The sequence below is a fragment of the Sylvia atricapilla genome, chromosome 27 (genome assembly GCF_009819655.1).
Source record: "Sylvia atricapilla isolate bSylAtr1 chromosome 27, bSylAtr1.pri, whole genome shotgun sequence".
In the NCBI taxonomy this organism is placed as follows: domain Eukaryota; kingdom Metazoa; phylum Chordata; class Aves; order Passeriformes; family Sylviidae; genus Sylvia; species Sylvia atricapilla.
Genome location: NC_089166.1, coordinates 2,756,654 through 2,771,085, shown reverse-complemented (window position 1 = coordinate 2,771,085; position 14,432 = coordinate 2,756,654). Strand labels below are relative to the sequence as shown.

The following is a 14,432-nucleotide window of genomic DNA, read 5'->3' as shown; positions in this document are numbered from 1 at the left end:
GTTTCGCCAGTGTTTGTTCAAGAAGCTGCTCGATTTGTAAAGGAAAAGGGAAGGGAGAGAAATATTAGACCTCTTCTCTTTTCTCTCACCTTCAATGCATCTCCCTCTGCCTCTATCTTCTCATCCTGCTGCTGTCACCCCAGGAGGACTCAGCTGTCTCTGCCATCCCACATTCCTCCCTTTCTAATTTAAATGCCTGGATTTCATCAAAGTAGCCCGGGGCATTTTTCAATTCCCATTTCGCTGGCATTAACGAGGTGTCCCATACTGCCTCCAGGGTGACACAGTTCTGTCACGGCTTCCAGTGTTCTCTGGGCTGGCAACACAACCAGGGCTCCCTCTTTCCAGACCCAGCACTGTGTGTACTCAGGGATGGAGGAGCCCTCAGAGGTGACAGGGATGGGGAAACAGGATGAACCTTTCTGCTGTGCCTCGATGGGCTCCTCAGGCAGCTGGAGTGTGCTGGTTCCAGCACACAAAATTCAGGCATGACAGGCTGTTCCATGGTTTTTTAAGCATTAGTAGTGGGAGCAGAGACAGAGGCAAGCTCTGCTCTGGGTGCTGCAGAGCGAAGGGCTCTGAACTACTGCCCAAAACCTTTGAGGAGTCTTCTGTAAGGCAGGAAGCTTTCTCAATCAGGGTTTTCCATACACTTCGCTTTGCTTCCCATACTCCTTCCCTGTGAAGCTGCTCACCTTCACTTTCTTCCAGGCACCACGGGGCAGATCCTGGTCACCCAGGAAGATGGACCAGTCACGGTGGAGCAGGGACACACATTCCACACCACCTGCAAATACCAGACCACTTATTTTAATAGCTTACTCTGGTACCAGCTGAGGAAAGGCCAAGCCCCACAGCTGCTCTCCTATCAAGGAGGGACTGGCCCCAAGCACAGCGGCCGTATCACCACGCACCTGAACACCACGGGGAAATCCAGTGTCCTGAAGGTGCAGCAAGTGGAGGTCTCTGACAGTGCCTTGTACCTCTGTGCTGTGCAAGACACCCTGGTGCAGGGAGCTTCCTGGGCTGTGCAAGAACCCAGGGGAGGGAGGGGAGGTGTCAGTGCAAGGCCGAGGTTGGGGAAGGGACGCTGGGCTCAGCCCAGTGCTCAGCAGAATTTACATCATATGTACAGTGGTCTGATGCTTGTTATTACATCCATCCTGACACTTCCCTTGGAAAAGTATTCGGAACAATTTTGACTCTTTTCTGCCTTGTGCACTCTGTAAATAAAGAAAAATATCTGCTGTGCTTGTCTGCGACCTTATCCTTCGACACTCGAGCCCTGCTGCTTTTGGCCCCACATGTCCTCAGCAGAGCCCAGGGCTGCTTCTGTGTTCCTGCCTTGGGAGCCCTTTAGCAGCCCCGTTTGCACGGACACACGGGCAGCACAGATTTGTGCACGGCTCCACACCGGTGTGCACGAGCCTGTGTCTGTCCGTGTGTGTCCCTCCTCGGGAGGGAATTTCCTGACTGTGCCGGGGACAGCGAGCACTGCTCTGGCCCTGAGCAGCACAGAGCAGCAGCTTCCCAGGCTCAGCAGGAGCCGGAGTGCAGCTGAGTGGGGACGGCACCTGCCCGCTCCAGGTGTGTGCAGGGTGGGTCTGTTTCCGATGCGGTGTCGCCGGTGTGTGCGATGGGACACGGCTGTCTCTCGTCCCTGGCGGTGCCACAATTGTCGTGTCGCTCGTTGTGCCGGTGCTGGGAGAGGCGGGGGCTGAGGCCGGCCGGGGCGGAGCTGGCGGCGGCGGAGAGGAGGCGGCCCGGGCGCAGCAGAGAGCCGGGGCTGAGGGGGACAGCGATGCTCGGCCGGCGGAGCGGCGGGATGCGGCGGGCTCGGGCCGCGGGGCTGGCGGCGCTGGCCGCGCTGCTGCTCGGTGCGTTGCGCTGTCGGCCGCGGGGGCGTCCGGGTCAGCGGGCTGTGTGAGACCTGCCCCAGTTTAAGATTCCTCTCCTAACCTCCTGTTCCTTTTCTGCTCCAATTTAACCTCTGTCCTTTCCTCTGCCTTCGTACTTTCTTCCCTCAGTGAAGTCCCTGCTTCCCAATTTTCCTTTTATACCACGTCTTTATCCATGCATCCTTGCATCCTTGCATCCTTGCATCCTTGCATCCTTGCATCCCTGCATCTATGTACCCATCCATCCGTGCATGCGTGCATCCGTCCATCTATCCTTCCGTCTCAGTCAGTCTGGTTTTGTCATTTCCTTCTGATTTGCCTTCAAAACGTTCCTCACTGGTTCTTCTCTTCAACCAAAAACTCTCAGGGAAATAATGTCACCATAGTCGATTCTTAAAACATATCTCAGTTCACTCTGATCTGTCTGCCTCTCCCTTCTCTCCCTGCATCGTATTTTCTGTTAAATGAAAATGAAATTTTGCCCTGAACATTCTTCTTTTCTCCGTGGAAGTGGCTGTGGCCAGCGCCCAGGTACACCAGGAGCCGGCACTGGAGACCACGGAGGGCACTAGTATCAGCATCAAGTGCTCACATCCCAAAATCAAGGGCACCGATTTCATCCAATGGTACCGTCGGCTCCCGGGCCGAGAACCCGAACTCCTCGTGAGCACTCTCAAAGAATTCGAGGAGCTGCCGGCCATTGCAGGACAGCTGTCGGTGTCTGCAGACCGTCGCTCGAGCTGGCTGTGGCTGGGGCGGCCGGGGCGCGGGGACGCGGCCGTGTATTACTGCGCGCTGTGCCCACGGGCAGAGGAGCCGGGGCTGCGGCCGGGCACGAACCGCCGCGGGCGGGGCCGGGCGGGGCCGGGGGCACAGCGCCGGCCGCGGCCAGCAGGGGGCGCTGCCGCTCCGCCCGCCGGGCCCCGCGCGGCTCCGCAGCTCCTGCCTCTGCCCCGAGCCCGCACCGACACCGCACAGCCCCGCACGGCCCCGCGCACACGCCTGCCCGCCCGCCTCCTGCGCTCACACGCTCGCCACGCACCGCCCGACACGGCCCCGCTCCCTCGCCGGCCTCTGCCGGACGCCCAAGTCTCGGCGTTGGGTTCTCCTGCACCCGAGATTTAGGTGGTTTCCAGGCTTTTGCCCTCTCCGACGCCTGCTGTGTCCACTGGTGCCCACTCAGTGCCCCTCTCTCAGTGCCCATCCAGGGCCCACCCAGTGTCTGTGTGTCCCTCTCAGGGCGCCCACTGGGTGCCCACTCAGGGACACCAATTCTCAGATTTGGGTCTCTTTGCTCGCCCAAGATTCGAGGTGGTGCTTCGAGAGAGTCTTTTGCCTTTGACGGCCCTGAGCCAGACGCGAGAATGAAACGGAGTATGCAAGGTCTTGTTTTTTTCTTGGTTTCTCGTGCTGTTTATTGATTCTTATCTTACAATGTTCTCTGTGCCCGGCCGAGGTCTGTTCTTCTGCTCAGACACAGGACGACTCCCCCTCGATGGGAGGTCTCTGTCCTCTTTATACAGATAATTATGTATCTATTATTTACAGTGATGTGCCAATACCTATCACCTGTAATCACAGGGTCAGCTCTACTCTGACCCAATCCCCTTAAACTACTTTGTGCCATCATCACAATATAAGATGGATACAAGGGGAGAAGAAGAAGAAGAACCCAGAGCACTGCCCGAAATCCTCCATATTCTCCCCCCGTACCTATATTCTAAAAACCCAAAAGTACAAAATTTTCCACGCTGTGATAAACTACACAACTATAATCACACCTTTGTGACTTGTAATTCTTCTCTCAGTGTTGGAAGTTTTTTCCATGGGCTGAAGTCAAAGACTGTGTCCTCCTGGTCTCTGTGCCAGGCAACGCTCCTGGACTGGCTCCACACTCCCCCTGCCAGGATTCAAACCCTCTTGTTCAGGTCCCAGTCCTCTCTACCGAGGTATGTGACCTTCCAGGGCGTCCAGAGGAATGTCCTGGACCCCAACCCCCAACTGCTGTGGCCGGCGCCTCTGCCATCGCCTTCTGCCCTCCGGACACGCTGCTGCTGCTGCTGCTGCTCTCAGCGGCTCTGCAGAGCAAAGAGCTGCTCCTTGGGAGCACCTGCGCTGGGAGCTGACAGAGCAGCTGCACTGTCGGGGACACAGGGGCTGATTCGTGGAGTGCTGTCACCTCAGGATGTCATGGCATGAGAGGGATTTGCAGTCAGGCTTGCTGAGGTGACAAAGGAATCTCCAACTCTGTCTCTGCACAACTGTCTCTGTTCCATTCTGGAAGGTGCATAAGAAGCACCATTCTCAGATGGATGTGTAAGGCAGGTGTCCTTTGAATACCACCCGAGGCTGGAATTCGGCTCTCTACGTTTTCTACTCATCCTCAGGTGTCCACAATTACCATGGGATGTGCATTCAGCATCCTCCTGAAGCAGTAGAACATCCCGGAGGGAAAAGAAAATATCTCTCGAAGTAGAGGGCCTTTCAGCTGAGCTCTCTGTTCTACCCCCATTGCACCTGAAACTAGTTGGTCCCTTTCCCTTCATGGTAGGAACCTTCAGGCACCCTGAAAAGCAGATGCCAGGATTCAGCAATACTGCAGGTGATAGAGGGAGACACTTGAAACACTGAGCTCCACATTCGATTTCCCTCCAGCCATTGACTATAGAGACCCTATTTCCATTTCCCCATTTCAGGAGCATTTCAATGTGTTCAGGAACTCACTCACTTGAGCAGGCAGAGTAGAGGCAACAGTCAGGGCATGTGAAACCCAGAGTGTCTGGCTCTTTAAGGCACAAACATGTCTCTTGTCCTTTCCAAGGTAAAAACACAAGGAAAAGGGAAAGTGAACAATAAAGAAGACCAATGTGTCAGAAGCGGATAAGAGAATGAAAGAGGAAGGTTAGAGCTCTCCAGCCTCTAAGAGATGGGCCAAAAGGAAAGAGCGCCTGTGGCTGAGAACTGGCTCAGGCTGGACTTTGTCAGTGACAACGCATAAAGAGATAATGAGAGAGGAGATGGAAGCCCCAGGAAAGGAGAGACTGCCAGTCATGTGTCTCTGGGATCAGCAAGGATGGTTGCAGGTTTCCATCTCATCAATCCTCATCTCCCTGTACATGTCTTACCATCTTTTCTCTGCCCTGAAGCCTAAGAAAGATCAGTCTTTGGAGGTTCCCACAGAAGGATAAGCATTCAACTTGAAAACCTGTGACAGCCACAAGACCCTTCACTTCTGCAGAAACCTCCAACTAAACCATGGAGCAGTGCAACACCTGCATGAGAATGTTCCTCTTACAACTGTTATCATTACCTGCAAAGTTCTTTACCAAATTCTAGAAAGTTTTTGTGACAAACCAGTTTTAGACGACACCAAAATGACCAGGACGGGACAACTCTGGAATTGACATGGAGAAGGCTGTAGGAGTGAGGGACCTGGGAGAGAGGCGTTCATCCCAGGGAGAGGAAGTGGGACAGGGGAAAAGCAACAGGGGCAGAGGAGTCTCCAGTTCACAGATGAAATTGCAATGACCCCACAGAGCTGTATAGCCTCATCAAGGGAGAAGCCCTTGACGTGCCTGATGCCCAGCGCTGGGTGTGCAGCAGAGCTGGCCATTGCAGCTGGGCAGGTGAGGACTCCAGTGTGAGCTGAGCGGGAACAGCCCCTTGCCATGGCTGAGGCCCAGAGGCACGGAATGCTCACAATGCCCGTGGCTGAGGGAGCCACGGGGGCTGCTGCTGGACGAGGCACAGACCCACCAGGAGCATTTCAGGCACTGCAAGGACAGGTCATTTCTCTGCCTGCTCCCGCTGCTGCTTCCTTTGCTGCCCCCGACAGTGGTTTCCGGCAGCTCTGTTCTCTCGGCGCTGGGCCGGGCTTGCTGACTCTGCCTCACTCAGCAAACACGCAGCTCGGTCTCGGCATGCACCTCGCCCATCTCATCCTCCCCGTCTTCTTGGGCCAGCTCCTTGGTAAGTGCTGGCTTTCCCCAATACACCCTTCTTCTTCTTTTCCCCCAGGAAATCCTCAACAGCCTTATCAGGAACGTGTGAGTAAATATCAGTGATTAGCGGGAAAAGGTTGAGAAAAATCTGCTTCTCCTTGTGGTTTTGCAAGTGTTTCCTCAAGAAGCTATTCAAATTGTAAAGGAAAAGGGAAGGCAGAGAAGAGAAACCTCAGAGCCCTTCTCTGTCTTTTCTCTCGCCTTTAAGCCATCTCCCTCTGCCTCTATCTTCTCATCCTGCTGCTGTCACCTCAGGAGATTTCAGCTGTCTCTGCAGTGCCATAACTCCTGTTTTAATGCAAATTTTGTCAGCCTGTTAAACCTGACCAAGCCATCTCAGAATTCTCATTTTATTGACATTAGCAGGGTGTCCCATTCCGCCTCCAGGCTGACACAGCTCTGCCACGGCTTCCAGTGTTCTCTGGGCTGGCAACACAACCAGGGCTCCCTCTTTCCAAACTCAGCATTGTGTGTACTGAGGGATGGAGGAGCCCTCAGGGGTGACAGGGATTTGGAAGCAGGATGAACCTTTCGCCTATGCCTCGATGGGCTCCTCGGGCATCCCAACGGGTGCTGGTTGCAGCACACAAAATTCAGGAATGACAGGCTGTTCCATGGTAATTTTAAGCTCTGGGAGTAGGAGCAGTAACAGAGCCCAGCTCTCCATTGGCTGATTCAAAGAGCTTCAACCTCATGCCCAAAACCTTCCAGGACTCTGCTACAAGGCAGGAAGCTTTCTCCATCAGAATTTTGCATGCACTTCATTTTGCTTCCCATACTCTTTCCCTGTGGAGCTGCTCACCTTCACTTTCTTCCAGGCACCACGGGACAGAACCAGGAAGATGGACCAGTCATGGTGAAGCAGGGACACACCTTCCACACCACCTGCAAATACCAGACCAGTGATTTTCGGGGATTACTCTGGTACCAGCTGAGGAAAGGCCAAGCCCCAGAGCTGCTCTCCCATCACGCAGTGACTGGCTCCAATCACAGCGGCCGTATCACCACTCACCTGAACACCACGGGGAAATCCAGTGTCCTGAAGGTGCAGCAAGTGGAGGTCTCTGACAGTGCCTTGTACCTCTGTGCTGTGCAAGACACCCTGGTGCAGGGAGCTTCCTGGGCTGTGCAAGAACCCAGGGGAGGGAGGGGAGGTGTCAGTGCGAGGCCGAGGTTGGGGAAGGGACGCTTGGCTCAGCCCTGTGCTCACCAGGATTTGCATCATATGTAAAATGTTCTGATGCTTGTGACTAGGTCCATCCTGACATTTCTGTTGGGAAAGTATTCTGAACGATTTTGACTCTTTTCTGCATTGTGCACTCTGTAAATAAAGAAAAATATCTGCTGTGCTTTTCTGGGACCTTGTCCTACTACACTCGAGCCCTGCTGCTTTTGGCCCCACATGTCCTCAGCAGAGCCCAGGGCTGCTTCTGTGTTCCTGCCTTGGGAGCTCTTGGAGCAGCCCCGTTTGCACGGACACACGGGCAGCACAGATTTGTGCACGGCTCCACACCGCTGTGCACGAGCCTGTGTCTGTCCGTGTGTGTCCCTCCTCGGGAGGGAATTTCCTGACTCTGCCGGGGACAGCGAGCACTGCTCTGGCCCTGAGCAGCACAGAGCAGCAGCTTCCCAGGCTCAGCAGGAGCCGGAGTGCAGCTGAGTGGGGACGGCACCTGCCCGCTCCAGGTGTGTGCAGGGTGGGTCTGTTTCCGATGCGGTGTCGCTGGTGTGTGCGATGGGACACGGCTGTCTCTCGTCCCTGGCGGTGCCACAATTGTCGTGTCGCTCGTTGTGCCGGTGCTGGGAGAGGCGGGGGCTGAGGCCGGCCGGGGCGGAGCTGGCGGCGGCGGAGAGGAGGCGGCCCGGGCGCAGCAGAGAGCCGGGGCTGAGGGGGACAGCGATGCTCGGCCGGCGGAGCGGCGGGATGCGGCGGGCTCGGGCCGCGGGGCTGGCGGCGCTGGCCGCGCTGCTGCTCGGTGCGTTGCGCTGTCGGCCGCGGGGGCGTCCGGGTCAGCGGGCTGTGTGAGACCTGCCCCAGCCCAAGATTCCTCTCCTAACCTCCTGCTCCTTTTCTGCTCCAATTTAACCTCTGTCCTTTCCTCTGTCTTCATACTTTCTTTCCTCAGTGAAGTCCCTGCTTCCCAATTTTCCTTTTATATCACGTCTTTATCCTTGCATCCTTGCATCCTTGCATCCATGCATCTATGTACCCATCCATCCGTGCATGCGTGCATCTGTCCATCTATCCTTCCCTCTCAGTCAGTCTGGTTTTGTCATTTCCTTCTGATTTGCCTTCAAAACATTCCGTACTGGTTCTTCTCTTCAACCAAAAACTCTCAGGGAAATAATGTCACCATAGCCGATTCTTAAAACATATGTCAGTTCACTCTGATCGGTCTGCCTCTCCCTTCTCTCCCTGCATCGTATTTTCTGTTAAATGAAAGTGAAATTTTGCCCTGAACATTCTTCTTTTCTCCGTGGAAGTGGCTGTGGCCAGCGCCCAGGTACACCAGGAGCCGGCACTGGAGACCACGGAGGGCACTAGTATCAGCATCAAGTGCTCACATCCCAAAATCAAGGGCACCGATTTCATCCAATGGTACCGTCGGCTCCCGGGCCGAGAACCCGAACTCCTCGTGAGCACTCTCAAAGAATTCGAGAAGCTGCCGGCCATTGCAGGACTCCTGTCGGTGGCGCCAGACGGGCGCTGGAGCTCGCTGTGGCTGAGGCGGCCGGGGCGCGGGGACGCGGCCGTGTATTACTGCGCGCTGTGCCCACGGGCAGAGGAGCCGGGGCTGCGGCCGGGCACGAACCGCCGCGGGCGGGGCCGGGCGGGGCCGGGGGCACAGCGCCGGCCGCGGCCAGCAGGGGGCGCTGCCGCTCCGCCCGCCGGGGCCGCCGAGCCCCGCTCGAACCGGGCTGGCGGGGCGCCTCCGACACCGGCACCGGAACCGACACCGGCACTGGCACCAGGCACTGACGCCCTCCCCAATACCGGCACCAGCACCGACAGAAGTTCAAGCTCTCCAACCACAAAGAAGGCAATGTAGGCGTCTTGGCATCTTCAAGCACTTCTGACAACGGCTCAGGGTTGACACCACAAAATCCTTTTACAGAACTCAGAATCCTTGGAGTTTACCCCAGGAGACAGGGTAAAACCTAGACCCGCTGACACCCAGCCTCAAAGGCTCCAAGGTTCCTTTTTGATGAGTGGTTGAGCATTACGTATCCAAGTGTTGTGGTTTAAAAACAAACCAAGTAAGAGGCTCTAAGTCAGAAATAAAATTTAATGAGAAGAAAAGGAAAATAAAATAGAATAAAATAAAATAAATACAAAAAGAAAAACCAGTGACAGAGTCAGAATACAACCTGATCAGGGTGATGGAAACAGTCCAGACGAGGTGGTCTTCTTGAAACAGAAATCTTGTAGAAAGGTCTGGTAGCTCCGGTCCTCTGGGAATCCAGTGGGAGAGGGCTGCTTCTACTGTCCCAAATCCCAGCTTATATCCAGGTGAGAATGCTTGGCTCTTCCCCATGGGCGGAGCATCTCACAATGGGATGATGAGTCATGGAAGAGAGCCTTAATGGCCCATTAAAGAGAGAGATAACGCCCGGAGGGAGTTATCTCTGAGTCATGCAAAAGGCATTGATGGGCCATTAACTGAACATGGTGATAGAATACACCCTAAACTACAACCCAGGACAATCCACCCCTTATTCTATTACCATCTACAACATGCCTAAATCAATACATTCTTACAGATGAATGCATATATACATACAGAATGAAACCTTACACACTGCTCTCACTTAAAATTAAGTCTCCCTGTGGTACACAACGGGTTTCTCCATCTTTCTGCATTACCCACCAAGTGTAGCCAGGTCCTTGAGCAAAGACAATCCCATGGACGGGTCTGCCTTTGCCTGAAGTGGGATTAATCCAAACACTCTTTCCTAAAATGCCCTTCATGTGTACCACAGGTACTTTGTCTCCATCCACTGTGTGTAAGGGTTCAGACTGGGCAGGACCACCTCGATTGACAGACCCTCGGGTGTTAACTATCCATGTGGCTTTGGCTAAGTTTAGTTCCCAATTCTTGAAGGTTCCCCCACCAAGTGCCTTCAGGGCAGTCTTTAATAGTCCATTGCACCGTTCAACTTTCCCGGCAGCTGGTGCATGATAAGGAATGTGGTATATCCATTCAATACCATGTTCTCTAGCCCAGGTGTTTATAAGGTTGTTCTTGAAATGGGTCCCATTGTCCGACTCAATTCTCTCAGGGGTGCCATGTCTCCACAGGATTTGTTTTTCAAGGCTCAGGATGGTGTTCCGGGCAGTGGCATGAGGCACAGGGTGGGTTTCCAGCCATCCAGTGGTGACTTCCACCATGGTCAGCACGTACCGCTTTCCTTGGCGTGTTTGGGGAAGGGTGATATAGTCAATTTGCCAGGCTTCCCCGTACCTGTACTTCAGCCATCGTCCACCATACCACAGAGGCTTCATTCGCTTGGCCTGTTTGATTGCAGCGCAGGTTTCACAGCTGTGGATGACCTGTGAGATGCTGTCCATAGTAAGGTCCACCCCTCGGTCACGGGCCCATCGATATGTTGCATCTCTTCCCTGATGACCAGAGGCATCATGGGCCCAACGAGCTAGGAATAATTCTCCCTTGTGCTGCCAATCTAGATCCACTTGTGATACTTTCACCTTGGCAGCTTTGTCTACCTGCTCGTTGTTGCGATGCTCCTCATTAGCCCGGCTTTTGGGTATATGCGCATCTACATGTCGAACCTTCACGGTCAGCCTCTCTACTCGGGCGGCGATGTCTTGCCAAATGTCAGCGGCCCAGATGGGTTTTCCTCTGCGCTGCCAATTGGCCTTTTTCCAGCGATTCAGCCATCCCCACAGAGCATTAGCTACCATCCATGAGTCAGTGTAGAGATAAAGCCTCGGCCACTTTTCTCATTCAGCAATTTCCAAAGCCAGCTGGACAGCTTTAAGCTCTGCAACTTGACTCGATCCACCTTGTCCCTCGGTACCTTGTGCAACTTGTCGTGTGGGGCTCCATGCTGCAGCTTTCCATTTCCGGTTAGCTCCTACAATTCGGCAGGAGCCATCAGTGAACAGAGCATATCGTCTTTCAGTCTCCGGTAGCTCATTATATGGTGGGGCTTCCTCAGCGCGTGTTACTTGCTTCTCTTCTTCTTCTTCTTCAGACGATAATCCAAAAGTTTCACCTTCCGGCCAGTTCGTTATAACTTCCAGAATCCCAGGGCGATTTGGGTTTCCAATGCGGGCGCGCTGTGTAATGAGGGCAATCCATTTGCTCCATGTGGTATCGGTGGCATGATGTGTGGAAGGAACCTTTCCCTTAAACATCCACCCCAGCACTGGCAGTCGGGGTGCCAAAAGCAGCTGTGTTTCAGTGCCAATCACTTCTGAGGCGGCTTGAACTCCTTCATAGGCGGCCAAGATCTCCTTCTCTGTGGGAGTGTAGTTGGCCTCGGAGCCTCTGTAACTTCTGCTCCAGAATCCCAATGGTCGGCCTCGAGTCTCCCCAGGCACCTTCTGCCAAAGGCTCCAAGACAAACCATTGTTTCCAGCTGCGGAGTAAAGCACATTCCTCACATCTGGTCCCGTCCTGACGGGGCCCAGGGCTACTGCATGAGCAATCTCTTGCTTGATCTGAACAAAAGCTTGTTGCTGTTCAGGCCCCCAGTGGAAATCATTCTTCTTGCGGGTCACCAAGTAGAGAGGGCTCACGATCTGACTGTACTCAGGAATGTGCATCCTCCAAAAGCCTATGGCACCTAGGAAAGCTTGTGTTTCCTTTTTGTTGGTAGGTGCGGACATGGCTGTGATCTTGTTGATTATCTCTGTGGGGATTTGGCGACGACCATCCTGCCATTTGACCCCCAAGAACTGGATTTCTTGAGCTGGTCCCTTAACCTTGCTTCTTTTAATGGCAAAACCAGCTTTCAGCAGAATTTGGATAATTTCTTCTCCTTTCTTGAAGACCTCCTCTGGTGTATTCCCCCATATGATGATGTCGTCAATGTACTGCAGATGCTCTGGAGCCTCACCCTTTTCCAGTGCAGCCTGGATCAGTCCATGGCAGATGGTGGGGCTGTGTTTCCACCCCTGGGGCAGTCGGTTCCAGGTGTACTGCACGCCCCTCCAGGTGAAGGCAAACTGAGGTCTGCACTCCGCTGCCAAAGGAATGGAGAAGAAGGCGTTGGCGATATCAATGGTTGCATACCACTTTGCTGCTTTGGACTCCAGCTCGTACTGAAGCTCTAACATGTCTGGCACAGCAGCGCTCAGTGGTGGCGTGACTTCATTCAGACCACGGTAATCCACCGTCAGTCTCCATTCTCCACTGGACTTACGCACCGGCCAAATCGGGCTGTTGAAAGGTGAACGGGCCTTACTGACCACCCCTTGGCTTTCCAGTTTGCGGATCATCTCATGTATGGGGATCACAGAGTCTCTGTCTGTGCGGTATTGCCGACGGTGTACTGTTGCTCTGGCAATTGGTACTTCTTGTTCTTCTACTTTCAGCAGTCCCACAGCAGAGGGGTCATCTGAGAGACCAGGCAAGGTATTCAATTGTCTGATGCCTTCTTTCATCACTGCGGCTATCCCAAAAGCCCAACGATATCCTTTTGGATCTTTGAAATATCCATTCCTGAGATAGTCTATGCCGAGGATGCATGGGGCCTCTGGGCCAGTTGCGATAGGGTGTTTCTGCCACTCCTTCCCAGTTAAACTCACTTCGGCCTCTAATACAGTCAGTTCCTGGGACCCTCCTGTTACTCCTGTAATAGAAATGGATTCTGTTCCTACATACCTTGATGGCATCATGGTACATTGGGCCCCAGTGTCAACCAATGCCGTATATCTTTGTGGGTCAGATGTGCCAGGCCATCGGATCCACACAGTCCAGTAGATCCGATTGTCCCTTTCCTCTTCCTGGCTAGAGGCAGGGCCCCCCTATTCCTGGTCATCGCATACGTTGTTCTCTTCCTGTAAATGAGTTGCTGAGGTTCCTTCAAGAGGATCAGTCATATCATCATTCCTGTAACGTCTGGAGTTCTGTGCACGAGAGACCGGAGCAACACTGATTCTAGATGAGCTTTTTGTTGTAGGCATTTCTCTTTTCAGTTCACGTACCCGGGCTGCTAAGGAGGAGGTAGGTTTTCCATCCCACTTCTTCATATCTTCTCCATGCTCCCGAAGAAAAGACCAAAGGTTACCTCGGGGTGTGTATCCTCTCTCCCTGGCTGGGGGACGCCTGCTCCTAATCGCAGAGACTCTCGTTGGCTCTGGTGAAATATCGTAAATTTCTTCCTTAAGTTCTTTTTTCAGTTTCTGATGGCCTTCTTCAATTAAGTTCCTGACTTGCTCAGCCAGTCTTGTTTCCACAGATGAGACATGGGCACGAACTGGGGCGGTGACAGTGTCCTCGTAAATCCTTAGTTTATTAGCCAGGACACCCACCTTGTCCTCACCTTCTTTCCATTGCAGTGTTGCCAGGTAACGTGAGTACATTTCTGGTCCAAGCCGTGCAAATCTCAACCACATCCGTGATGTGCACTGGACATCATCTGGGCTCTTAGGAAATCTCTCATCTTCTGCAAAAATGATCTCCAGCACAGCCAATTCCCTTAGGCATCGGATACCTTGTTCTATTGTGTTCCATTTTCCTTGGTGCACTAGGAGGTCTTCTTTACAAAGGTATCTGTCTTTCACACTTGTTAGCAGTTGCTGCCAGAGGCTGAGAGTTTCTTGGGTTTTTCCAATTCCCTGGTCAATGACCACATCGCGGGACAGTGATCCCAGTTGCCTGGCCTCAGTTCCATCCAGAATGGTGTCATTGGCTGCAGCATCCCAGATGCGGAGCAGCCAGGTGAGGATGGACTCGTTGGTCTGACGGGTGAATTCCCTTCGCAGGTCACGCAGCTCACCCAGAGATAGAGAGCGGGTGATGATCTCTGTCTCTGTCTCTTCAGCTGAGTGCGAAGGTCCTGCTCCATCCTCGTCAGTCGCTATGCGGACTGATTTGCTCCTTGATTTCTTCTTCTGAGTGGTGGCAACTGCTACTGGTTTAGGCTGTTCCAGTTCAGTGACGGTTTGTGTGGAGATGCTGACAGCACTTTTGGTTCCTTTTTCCTCTGTGAGAGTCTGTGTAGTCGTCGATGTTATTGCTTTGCTTCTTTTACCTCTTCTACTTCTTTAAGAACATGCTCCAACACACCATGCAGTGTTTTGATTCTAAGCATGGTGCAGGCTGTACAGAGAAAACCAAGCAAGACTAACAAGAACATTATGCTGTCCTTGGCATCCAGAGGGTACTCAATATTTTCAAAAACTGCTGTGTCCTTCCTGAAAAGCTGGAAAAAATCATTCTTTACTCCTCCCCACAGGGGCTGGGTGAGATTGTTGAGGCTCCAGACGTAGCATCCTAGACTAGAACAAGAATACAAAACTGGGTATATATTCTGAATAATGTTCATTGCCTCAGATTTTATC

The 14,432-nt window shown here is 53.4% G+C and overlaps 1 long non-coding RNA gene and 1 gene segment (V, D, J or C); both read left to right on the top strand.

Moving 5' to 3' along the window:
* The first annotated feature begins 5,720 nt into the window (after window positions 1-5,720).
* On the top strand, window positions 5,721-7,248 carry LOC136372338 (uncharacterized). The gene is made up of 2 exons (XR_010745475.1): window positions 5,721-5,867; window positions 6,718-7,248. It is a non-coding gene; the product is annotated as an uncharacterized lncRNA (long non-coding RNA).
* Window positions 7,249-7,823: 575 nt separating this feature from the next.
* LOC136372095 (immunoglobulin lambda variable 3-22-like) lies at window positions 7,824-8,949 on the top strand. The segment is given in 2 exon segments: window positions 7,824-7,875; window positions 8,384-8,949. Coding segments are annotated over 2 exon segments (618 nt in total).
* Window positions 8,950-14,432: the final 5,483 nt, after the last annotated feature.